General features: G+C 43.1%; 1 protein-coding gene across 4 annotated transcripts in view; it reads left to right on the top strand.

Moving 5' to 3' along the window:
* The window catches only part of UBE2H (ubiquitin conjugating enzyme E2 H), a 53,209-nt gene that overhangs the window by 15,154 nt on the left and 25,850 nt on the right, over positions 1-12,205 (top strand). For 2 of the 4 annotated variants that reach the window (XM_056340845.1, XM_056340844.1), the window contains exon 2: positions 7,751-7,891. The exons of the other annotated variants lie outside the window; for them this stretch is intronic. In XM_056340845.1, the coding sequence (XP_056196820.1) occupies positions 7,751-7,891 (141 nt within the window). The remainder of the gene's footprint in view (positions 1-7,750; positions 7,892-12,205) is intronic. 4 annotated transcript variants of the gene reach the window in all.

Here is a 12,205-nt window from a genome sequence, read left to right as displayed (position 1 = left end):
CTTTGGGAAAGGCGAAAAACGCCTAGGAAACACTTGAGACTTTAAAAAATACTTGTTCCAGGCAAGTATTTAACTTCTTGGTGCAATAGCCAATGGTAGGAGCTAGATGCAAGAGGAATAGCTGAGACTAATGGAAGCACCAGCCTTATTTCTTAGATTTCCAAGGCTGATAAAGAAGTGAACTTTTTACAAGTGGTTTGGTGATTAACTGACAGAACTGTGCCATGTTTGCAGTTAAGAACAGCTTGATGGATGGGAAATAGCATGTATCAATCCTCTGCTTAATCTTGGAAACCTGTCTATCAGTATTTTCTCAAGACCAATACATACAGTGTAAGCCAACTGGACTGGGAGTAGGTAGAAAGCAGAGTGATAGATCTATCTTTATAAACTAAACCTTTAAATACAGATGGCCAAATGAACTGAATAAAAAAAAAAAAAGGCAAAACCACTTGTTCTATGTATCTGGTCTGTTTATAGCCAGAACTGGGATGCTGGATCTGTTTATGGAATCTGTTGAGGAAGCACTGAATAGGCTACAGTGTCCCATTGCTTTCATTACATAGTAAGAATAAAGGGGATAATTGATTTAATAGCCATGACAATGGCATATTGGGTTGTTGTAGGCATTTGTGTGCAAAACTGTAGCATGCAGGTAGCTCCTTCACTTTTTAGTTTAACAAAACTGAACTGCGGTTTCCTGGTGTATGGGACTATTTGGTGTTTTCCCTTTATACTGCAGGTGACCTAGAAAGAAGGAAAACAGTGTCTGTAAGCTTCAGCTGCTGTGTGTAACCAAGGTCTGAAAGGTGCTTGTTCCTAAATCACTTCCCCCCTCCCCTGCTTTGGTTTGAGAGAAGACAGTGTATGGTCTGTGTTGGAAACTGTGGCTGTTGTAACTTCACTGGTTCTGTGATTCAGATACAGAATAAAGTCATCTCTCGCTCTGCACTTCAGATCGTTTGTGTTAAAATACCCAACAACATCATGTATAAAACGCTGTCTGAGGTGTTCCTTTAAAACATTGTTCCTGACATGCCTTTTAACAAAACCGAGGAGGAGAGGAGCAAATCTGATTCCTCCAGAAGTTCTGGCAGGCTCTGTCAGGACTCCTTGCTGTAGCACAGAGAAGAGGACAAATCCAATCCTCATGGTTTTAAAAGCAATCTATAAAAGGCATAGTGCCCTTGGGTTTCCCATCACTGCCCTTATGAGGTTTAGATACTATATCAACAGTCTTGTTAATGACCACATTTTGTTGATGGACATAGCAGTGTAAGCCCCTTCGCATAGGCAAGAGGTTGACAGCCCCAGGGGTGGTGTTCACCCTGATAATTTTTTTTCCACCTACTAGTCACCCAGTCAATGTGTTGTCTGCTGAACCTGAGAATCAGCAGAAGCAGAATTTAACTTGTTCTTGAAAAAATGTGGTTTTAATAACGTGGTTTGAAAGGAACAGAAATCCACAGGTGCCTCAGGGCATGATCCACCCTGAAACGAGCACCTGTATCTGGTAGAGCATTGTGTGTTACTTCAAATTGGGCTGTTACAGGTGGTGGGAAGTCTGAATTGAAGCCACACAATGACTATTCCCCTGTATTACTTCAGGTCAAGGGAATTGTACTAATCTCTAGCTTAATTTCCAAGTTTAGTTTGCTTTTATTTCCTACATCCATGCTATAGAAATACCAGTGGTTTCTGAGATTTGTTTTAAAGCTCATTTCTCTGAGGACTGGGAGATAACAGCCCTTCTCCAGGAAGGCTCTGAAGTGCTAAAACTTCTGGCTCAAGTAGCAAAATATTCTGTAACAAACAAATGCCAGTTGTGCCCTGTTCTTCAGAGGGAGAAGATGTCTTTGAGAGACCTCATTGCTGTTCTCATTGGTACAGAAAACACCCAGATGGGTGGCAGTTTACTACTAGGGTTTTTTTTATATTAAGCATGTAAGCTGAGGATGTTAATTGTTGAATGCTTAAAGTTGAAGAAGCTTCAAGAGGACCAGTGCTTCTTAATTTTCACTGGCACTGTCCACGTCAATGCTTGCTCTAGGCTCTGAGTCTTATTTACAGTTTAAGCACAGCTTGCTCTAGCTGGCATTTCAAATAGTTGTTGCTGTCTCAATTCTGAAGACTGTGGTTTAACAAAATCCTTTTAAAAAAGCCCCAGTACAGGTGTCGCCTCAGTAAGCAAGAAATACCTCGCAGAGTATTTCCACGTACTCTTGCATCTGCTGGTGTGGGGTTGGAAGGAACTATGCTGGAGATAGCTCAGTACCCTTGGTGTAAGAGGTGCTTATGGAGCAGCTGTCTTTTGTTTCTGTTCTGGTATTTCAGATCCTCTGCTCCATTAGGTTGATAGCAAAGGTCAGCAAAGCAAGCCTCTTCCATAGATCAAATTTTAAAGCAAGTGGAGGCAGTACATCTAAGTAGGTGCCCCACAGCTATCTTCCCAGTCACATTGCCAAACCCTTCTGTACTTGTTAAAAAGGCAGTCCATGCAACTATCTTGCTCCCATTGCATATGCTTATCACATGGACCAGCTCTTGGTGTGTTGCCAGGGTTTTTGCACTAAACCAGCATTTCCTGGTGAGTTTCACCTCTGTGGTGCCTGTACATGGGAGGAAAAAAAATAAAAAAAAAAAGTCCCGCTGAATTATGTTCCTGGCAGGCCATGGAGAGCCATCATGATAATGTTACCCTGATTCCAAGGGAGTGGGATCCTACACAGAACTTTAAATGTGTCCTGTCCTCCCCCTCCATGTTTTAATGGTTTAAGGTTGAGTGAGTTTGTGCGAAGAGAGGACTTCAGGATTTTTGTTGAAGAGACATCCCTGTGTGAAGTGTTTATTAAAACAATTCTCAGGATTCCCATTATTTAACACTTTCTCAATTCAGTGTTATAATGTAGCTTAAGCCAATGCAGTGTATCAGCATCCCCTCAGTGAGTCTCTGTGGCCCAATTTGGCATCCCTTGCAGGCAAGAAAAGATCCTGCTAAAGGGGAGCAAAGAGGATGGGGTCTCGGTTCCATAACTGGTAACTGCTGCATGTTAAATTTAAGCATGCATGTTAAAATGAAGCTTATGTTCAACAGAATGCAACTGAATTTAGCAGAATGAAAATACTTGCTTTGACACTTTCTCCTTCCTCCCGTTAAATTATTTATCTGGTTTTAAATTGAGAACTTAAGATACTTCTAGGTGTTTTCCTAAACAAAAACTTTTGCCAGAGCTCAGCTGCTGACCTCCTCTGCATCTGTCTGCTTTGACTACAAACATGTCTTGTCCCAAGGGCTTTACAGCCTGAGGAGATGGTTGGTTGTATGTTCTGGGTTTTATGTTGCAGTTGCTGAGGTGGCTCAACATGCCTGCAGTTTCTAAATGACTCTCTAGGTTTCTTGGAGTGAAAAAAACCCCCACATTTCAGTAAAGTCTACAAGAAACCTAAAACAAAACTTGAGGGGAAAGGCTGCATCTTAAAATAATACATGGTTTTGGGAAGTCTAAATTAGTGGAGCATTCCAACTGCATGAACACATGAAAAACATTTTGCTTTTAACAGACTTGGTACGTTCTTGTAAAACAAGTGGGGCACAGCCCCCAAAACCCAGTTAAATCTTAGGCTTGGTGTCAGGTCTAGCATATGTTTGGGGTCATGCTCTCAATTCTGTGGTTTTACAACCATGGTTTCTCTTTCAGAAGCATTTCAGCACTTCTTGAATCCTCACAAAGAGGAAATCAATTGTACCCAGTGCAGCTGGGAAAAGAAATGATTGTATTTTCTCCTTCTGATATTTCATTTAAAACACACTTGAAATTTCTCACTTGCTTGAGAAGTTTATTATTCGTACATTAAATACTCCATTCCCACCAGTATGTACAGTCACCATGGTAACAAACTTCTCTTGATGGAAGCTGTAGCAATGCAAATATCGTATCTAGTGGTTTAGCTTAGAGACAGATGTATGGCCATGTAAACTACTACTGCTGTCGTCTTTGATGCTTCTGGATGTGACTCTGGTTTTCCCCGTGACTGACTTGAAATGTTAGTGTAGTGAATTCTGTGGCTTCTGGCTTGGTGGCTGGCTGAAAGCACAAGGTTCCTGGGTACTTCCACCTTGTTCACGCCAGGTGAGCAGCTTGTATTGAACTCTTCCGGGAGGGTCAAGCAGCAGGTCAGAGGAGGCCAGTGCGATCATATCATGAGGATATTTTCACCTCTCCGGTTATCCCAGAGAAGCCGAAGGCCTTGTGCTCCTGCATCATAGCTCTGTACATTGTCTTCCTTGCCAGTCCTTTCTGGTAGGATGCCTTCCTCAGCTGTGCAGTTGTCTCCAGCTAGGATCCATTTAAGGAGTTTGCTAACTGACAGTTGCTTATAATTACAGACTAATTGTATTTAAATTCTCATGCATCTTAGTGTGTCCTCTTTTACCGAGGTTCAAAGAAATTGTGCTAGTGGAGGCAACACTATACTGTGTTATGGTCGCGCACAGGAACATCACTTAAGCTGTACTGATCACAATTTTATTCCAACTCCCCTTCTTCAAGTCTAGTCCTTTCCTTTCACATTTAAAACTCTTGTGTGCCAGCTTCTTCTCACCTTGACTAATACATCTCCCTGCCTTTCTCAAGCAGCACCTCAGCAACCCTTGTGTAGGTTGTGGTTTTAAGTGATTTCAAGCCGTTTCCTTCCAACGTGCTGCTCCTGGGACTGGCCAGCACCACGCATAGCACCAAAACATAGTCATCTTGCAAGTAAAGCTCTGCTGCCATGCAAATCAGAAGGTGTCACCCTGGGCCCATACGTGTTCTCATCCTGAATTGCACTTGGCTAACAACGATATGTGTGGGGGCTAATGATAACGAAAAGCGGGGGCCTGATGCTTGTACATGTGGTGTTCTTTCTTGTCTGTAAATGCAAATGAATTGCACAGTAATCAGCACCACAAAACTGGAGTTTAGCTACGGCGCTCGTTACCTGCTGTCAAAATGATGCTGATTGTGTTCCTGTCTAACGTGATTGTGAAGGAGCTTTTGGTGCCACTGCTGCAATCAAATGTTGACCCATCCAGTGCAAGCTTGAGAATGCAGTTTTAAACAAGTTTATTCCAATCTGTTTTCTCTGTGGCAAAAAAACCCAACCCATATGTATTGTCTGCTCTTTTCTTTTTCTAAACAAGCTGAAACTTTTCCAGGGAACAGCACAGAGCTGGTGGGGGGGGGAATGAATTAATTTGTTTCCTGAAGGAAAAGGGCAGTATTACTCAATCCAATGTGGTATGAGATATACCTTGTTGTCTTCTTGTGGTGGTTCCCTTTGCTTCTGGTGAGGGAAGACCAGGTTTGAAGCCTGGAGTGTAGGAAAAATGCTGACTTGAGTTTCTAATTGGCTTATAGCAGGCAACTTGTATGCAAAGTGTCTTCTGGGGAAGGCTGGCTTTTCCTTCTACCTTTTCCTTATTACTCCAGTTTCTTGGCACAAAGTTAAATGGAGAACGGCCAGACATAAATCATCGAGAGCTCCAAAGAAAGCAAGCCAGACTGGAGGGTTTGCTGGAGCAGCAGGTCCTTCTCCCAGAAACCCTGATCGCACCCGCAAGGTGCCTTTCAGTGCATATGGCTGTACTAGGAAAGTGCCTTTTGATGGGTTGCTGGTGACTAGGGTGTTTATCTTGGGCAAATTTGCTGTCCTTGATGTGAAATTGTGAAGGGTGCATGCAGAACAACTTAAGAATCCTCTTGTGTGATTTTTCATTTCAGTTTGTTAAAATCTGGTAAAGAAGAGGTAAGGTGGGGTTTTTTTAAAGCAAAACTGCATTTCTAACAAGAAAATGCTTGCATGCAGTAAAATAAAAACGCAGCAACCAAGTGCAGGTTGCTGTTCAGTTACTCATTTACTGTTCCCTCGCTTCCAGAGCATATTTGGCTGCGATCATAAGTGGCCGTCATCTTGCAACAAGTGAAACCACTTCTGTGTAATGCTGTCCCCAGTTCACTTGTCACAGCAGTAAGGAGGGTCAAGGGATGGGAAAGCTGGTTGTCTTCAGAGCTTTCTATGACTGTCTGGAAGTGACCTGCTGTCCTCCTTCTATTTATCTTGTAGGATTTAAGTGAGTTTTGTGTCTTCCAAAACCGAGATTCCTGGGCAAGCCCAGTTCAGACAAAGGGAGATTGAGATTTGCCCCAGGTATGTGAAGATAAACCGCAGATTGCCCCAGTGGTGTCTTCCCTTTTGGGGGCTGGTACAGACCATGGGGCTGTAGATACAGACACCAGAAACTGTGCAACACAGTTGGTGCTAGAAAACCCCTTTGCTTGAAGCTGGAAACTGTGAGCGGTGCCCTGTGGCAACGAGAATAACTAGCTTGGAGGAAAAGTGATGGATTTGAATAATCTGAATGGGTTTAGCCTGGAGTTCTCAAGAAGTTTGCTACAAACAGGATGACTAAATTTGCCTCTTGCTGCTCAAAGAAATCACAAGAGCTTTTTTTCCTTTACAATGTTTTTTGCTTCTAAGTGTCCTTTCTTCTGGTGTGCTGCAGAGATAGACACAGAAGTGTAAAGAAAGTTAAATGCAAGTTTTACTTGGGGAAAGTAAGAATACTCCTGATGCTTAAAGCATCAAAGTCCTAATGTTGGCTGTGGTTTCACGTGCACAACTGGCACCTCGGGTAACTTGTGTCAAATAAAGGCAGGGAGTTTAGAGCAGGCAAGGCAGCTTATGAAGGCTTGGAGGTAGGGAGGCAGCTGAGCTGAACTTGCCCTTTTGCTGCCCACGCGTCAGTGTAACTGGTAATGCTGCTAAATCATAGGGCTCCTTATAGGTAACTGCAGGTTGTGTAAGTGTTTCTTAGAGTGGAACTCATTTGTCTTTGTAAGAAAATAAACATGAGTAACGATCGGTCCCGATATTAGAGGCTATTTATGTTGCAAAATTCTGCTTGCAAATACTTAAGAATTCACACCTCTGATGCTTCAAACAAGCAGTGCGGTACTTTCTGTACCACAAGCAGCTGGAGTGGCTGCACTTCCATTACGTGTGGTGTAGTGGCACTCACTGCCTGCAAAACTCTTCATGAAGGAACAAATCAACTGTATTAATCTCATTTTTAAAACACCCTTTGTCACAAAATATGGCAAGTTATTTTCTCAAAAGATGGGTTCTCAACTGCTTAGGTGGCAGAGCTGGGTGTTTTCTGTTTTTTTAAATGTACATAGGTGTGGTCTTAAGTTTTTTTCCCCTCAAATTCAGAGTATCTTCTCTGGTGAGATCCTTTACCTGGAAAGATAGCTGTAGACAAGTCTCTGTAAGTAAGAGAAGACATGGCAGAGATCCTTAGAAGGCCATGACTTGCTTTCTGGTAATGACCCCATTGACCTATCTGCAACTTGTATTGATAATACGTAGATAAATATACAACTTTATTTTTCCCTGGGGCATTCCAGCTCTCTGCTTTGTCTGCCTCTTTGGGGCAGGCTGCTTATGGCCATTTGTGTCACTATGCTTGCAAAAATATTTTCAGTGAAATATTTTTAGCTGGAAAACTGATTTACCCAAGCTTATAACTTATGTTAATTTTAAAGAAACTTAATGAAGGGGGTTTTTTTTCAGGCTAAATGTTTGCCAGGAAAAAGCCACTCAACCCTGCAAACAGACTAGCCATCTGTTGGCTGTGATGTTCATCTGGGATTTTGGGAGATCTGGGTGCGAAGTCAGATCCTAACAAATTTCTTTTTTATTACTGCAGGGGAGATCCAATCCTACGATGGTGGGTGGCCCCACACCAGGATGAGGGAATGGGAACTCGACCTTGGAACAGGCAAATCCACAGTGGCCAGTCTATTTCTGACTGATGGCTGGGCAGTCTCTCACTCTCCAGATTTGAAAGGTTTTGTGTGTTTTTTTTGTCCCGACACAGAATAGGCAAAATGCTTTAAATCACTTTTCATTCTGACTGAAGAAACAATTTCCTACAAGCTCAACCCTGAACAATAGAGCCTTGATCTTGATAGGGGGCTGTGGATGTTACTGTAATGCTAATACGTGGCACGGTTGGCCTTTGCGCTTCTGGCACATTTCAGGCACTATATAGGGAGTCTGTAATCAGCTGCAGAAAAATTCCCTTCTGTCTCTCTCCTAGCAACCCCTTCTAAACTGATATTTGAAAATAAGCCTGCTTTCCGTATCACCATCTAAATATTTTCAACACTTAACTGTCATTAAAATTCTCTTTAATAGCGTTTGGACTAAGGTAATTTATCTTCAGGTCCTCAGGACTCCCTTCTAGTTTCTATCATCTTAAGGTAAAGCTTTTGAACTTCTGATCTGTTAGAAACCTGATTTGTATCCGGATTTTGCTCTTTTCTTTAGACTTTTACAGTGGCTATGTTTGACACAAAGTCAAATTAGTATACTGAGATGATAAGGAGATAAAAGCAGCAGGGCCATAAGTCACCTAGACTAGTAGTAGCAAGCTGAGAGTCTTGAAAGGGATTTGGTTGTACTTTTGTTAAACATTTTAGTGGATGTGATGTGTTACAGGTCGGTTTTGTAGCTCTGTAATCTTGACCCTCAATAGACACTGTGTAGCCGTGTGCCCTGCTGTGGAAACAAGGCAGACTGCTTGTACCAGTATGAACCACTGGATTGCCACTAGAATTGAGAATTCAAAAGTCTTTGGATTGCCACTAGAATCGAGAATGTTAGAAGTCTTTATCCATTAACTGCTTGTTCTCTTTCTGTAAACCTGAATAATGAAAAGTGTGAGAGAGTGTGGGCATAGAGGAATTCATCTGGACAGAGCAGACTAAAACAAGGTGAGGGGGTTTTGGTCTTCTCCATAAATGCTGACTGCGTGTTTGATCTCCTGAGCGCTTACAGGTGTGCTTTCTGCACAGCTTTACGTCAGTAGCTGATGAAAGAGGTGGATGGGAATCCTGGACACAAATGTAGCTACCCTGGGAAAAATGGGGCGGGGAGAGTTGCTGTGAACAGTCTGGTCATGCTGATTGTGGAAATCATGCTCCAAATTCTTGATGCTTTTTTCCTGGGGCTTCCTGAAGCTGTACTCAGTTTACTGAAGACCTGGAGCATTTCTCCTTCCAGGGAGCTGCCTGCAGGATCCAGCACCAGGCCCTGTCTAGCTCTGAATGTGAAAGGGGAGGTTCGTTGTGCCCTAGGCACAGCTGGGTTCCTTAAGTCTTGCGGGTCTCCAGACTGGCAACTCTTTTTTGGATCTGAGACAGCTGATTAATTGATAGCATTGTTTGGAACAGGATTCATTTGGGATTTGGTTGTAAGGTTTTTGCCTTATGGAAAAAATCTGAGCTGAGAAAATAGTTGGGTCTGAGCCCGTGTTCTTTACTCTGAGATACATTGCCATGAGCCATCATACAGTTTTCTTTGGGAATGTGGTCCAGACTGTCCTCCAAATGTGTCAGGTCTCTTCTGCTCTTCCCCTGTGCTTTTCCCCTGTGCAGCTACAGGGCTCCCTGGTAGACTCCCTGAGACTGAGAAGCCTTCAGGTCTGCCTTGGGTTCCTGGTCTTCCTGAAGTCCCAAGCTTATGCAGTTAATGTTTCCTTTTCTGAAGACTTCCTGGAGGCGGAAAGATCTCATAGGGTGTAAATGTTCTTTCTGTAATTGCTCCATGCACTTCTGTCGTTAGTGCTCTCAATCATTTTGTTAGTGAGATTTTGAGGTTCCAAATTCCTGGGTTTCTCTACCTTCAGAAAAAACTTGGTGGGAAAGGGAAAGGAAAGCTGGTTCACCCCACTTGTGTTAGAAAGTGAGAGCTCATGTGGAATTCACCTCATGGCCAGGAAAGAGGGCTTCCTCAGCTTCCTCAGTTCTGCTAATGCATTTCTAGAGATTTCCCCTATGTTGATACAAGGGCTTTCTTGCTGAAATCTGCTGTGCTTTCAGTCTGTCTTCAAACTATGGTATCATGTTAATAAGTGAAGTGGTTGTTCCCAAACTCTGCATCTGCATCCCAGTATGTATCCTTTTCATGAACCTAACTCACTTGGTGGACTTTTTAGGTCCTTGCTATAACAGGAAAAACACTCAAATATGGCACTGCTTACTAATAGTTGTTTTTGAACTTGGGAATGCTAGGACTGAGTCTTGACTGCAGAAAGCTCTGCTTTAATTTATGGTTGGTATTAACTTGCTGAGCCGAAGAGCATATAAGCTGCAGCTGCTCAGGAGCTCACTCTGAAGATCAGGCTGGGAGAGCTGTTTTTTATTAAGCGGTACTTGATTTAGTCGTAAGTAAAACCATTTGTATTTAACCTGATCTGCGAAGCTGCTGTAAGTGTTAACATACTTCAGTATTAAACATTTCACTCAGGGGCATCATAGTACATGGTGGGTTTGTGTAAGAGCCTGTTTCTGAACCTGGACTAGGTTAGACGAGTGCATGCATTTTCAAAGGAACTTAAACTCCATCGAGCTTATATTTAAAAACTTACTGTCAGGGTAATGGGTGATGTGAAAAGATCTGGTGGTGAGTGTCCCTTAGCATCAGGTCTGAAGCAAATTGCAGTACCTCGATGCTAAGCTACTCTCCGCAAACCTGTAGGGATGTAACTTTTCCCAGGGATGCCCACTGGCTTTTAGCAGCAAAGTCACTTGCATTTGGGGCAGTTAGGCATCGATCTGCCCTTTGTGAGCTGGTCTTGGGTGACTGCCAGGTGCAGTGAGCTACTTGCCATTTAACTGTAGGGCAGAGCAGCTTATGCTGAACCAAGAAAACTCTTGAGCCAAAACAAACCGCTGTAAACTTTTTTCCCTCCCCATGAGAATGAAGGGAAGAAGGTTATTGCATCCAAAGTCTTTTGGAGCTGGCACTGTGGGAAAACTCTGTCCAATCTGGGAGGCATTGTTCTTGAGGAACTGTAATAAATCCTGATGGACCCTGCAGATGGGACTTGCATCTCCTGCGTATACAAGTACACACACAGACTGCTGGGATTGAATTGGCACTTCTGAATACAGGAGCCTCTTCTCTTAGTTTGTGACGCATCTAAGGTAGATGGTAATGTGAGGTTAATCTGAGCAGAGAATTGTTTCTGGTGGTAGGTCTCAGGCAGTTACCGTTCCTGGTGGATCAGGTATGTGTGCGCCCAGACATATGGGTGCCTGTTCCTCAGTGTCATGAAGGTGTGAGGGGGTCTGCATAATTGCTGCAATATGGAGAGCTTCCTGGGCAAATTTTGTGCCTTGAAAGCAGAAAACCTTTTGCATCAGAGTGAAAAAATCTTTGTTGTGAAAGGGAACCTGGCTTCAGTTTCTCTTAGCCTGAGCATTTCTGCTAGGCTTGCTGCTGTGATGTTAAGGATCTTATATTAGGTATTCTGCGCTATTGTCCCCTTCCTACAAACGGGGGCAGCCTCTGTGGTACAGAGCTGAAGCAGCCTGAAGTTCAGGTGGGGACAAACCTTTGATTTTTCGCCTGCTCTGTTTTTTTCTGATGCTTCCCTTGTAATTCATATTAAGATTATTGATTAAAGGTAATTGCTGTAGGATATTATTCACAATCCATTAACCCTGATTTATAGCCAAATTCTTCAGCAAGCTTGGGTGCTGAAACATCACTGTTAATTGTCTTAACTGAGCCTTACTTGAAATGAAGATTTCTTGCCTTTCTGTTGTATTCCCTTCTTCCCAAAGCGCTGGTGCTTTGATTCTTTCCTTTAAATGTTGAGAAATACAGTTGTTCTTTTCACACTGTAACAGTGCCTCATAATCTCGCCCTTCTGCCATCTCTCCAAAGGCACAGAGTTTTTTGGTCTTGCAAGTCAAATTAACATGAGATTGCCGTAATTTGCATCGTAGCTGTGGGAGGCCATCTGACAGCGCCTAAGGCAGCCAAGGAGGATTGAATTCATCAACTCCTGCATTTGTCAGAGCAGGGACTGGAGCGAGCTCTGCTCCTCTGATCTGGGCAGGAGAGTAAACATTTAATGTGAGTGGTTGGCAAGGGTGACTTTTCTGTTTTGTGGCTCATCTCCTGAGCGCTGGGAAGGAGAGAGGTCTCTCCTAGTCCTGGCCTCACCTCCCAGCCTTGTCCCTGGAGGTTCATGTCTGTGTGCAGTGACACTTGGGAGCAGTTGCTGTTCCCAGATTTTTAGCTCCCCTCCACAGCCTGAATATGTTTCCAAATACGTTGCTGATACAGATTTGGCGTTTTCTTAAATCAG

This window comes from Falco biarmicus, chromosome 5 (genome assembly GCF_023638135.1).
Source record: "Falco biarmicus isolate bFalBia1 chromosome 5, bFalBia1.pri, whole genome shotgun sequence".
In the NCBI taxonomy this organism is placed as follows: Eukaryota; Metazoa; Chordata; class Aves; order Falconiformes; family Falconidae; genus Falco; species Falco biarmicus.
The sequence above is the reverse complement of the archived record's forward strand: the minus strand, read 5'-3'. Positions and strand labels throughout refer to the sequence as shown.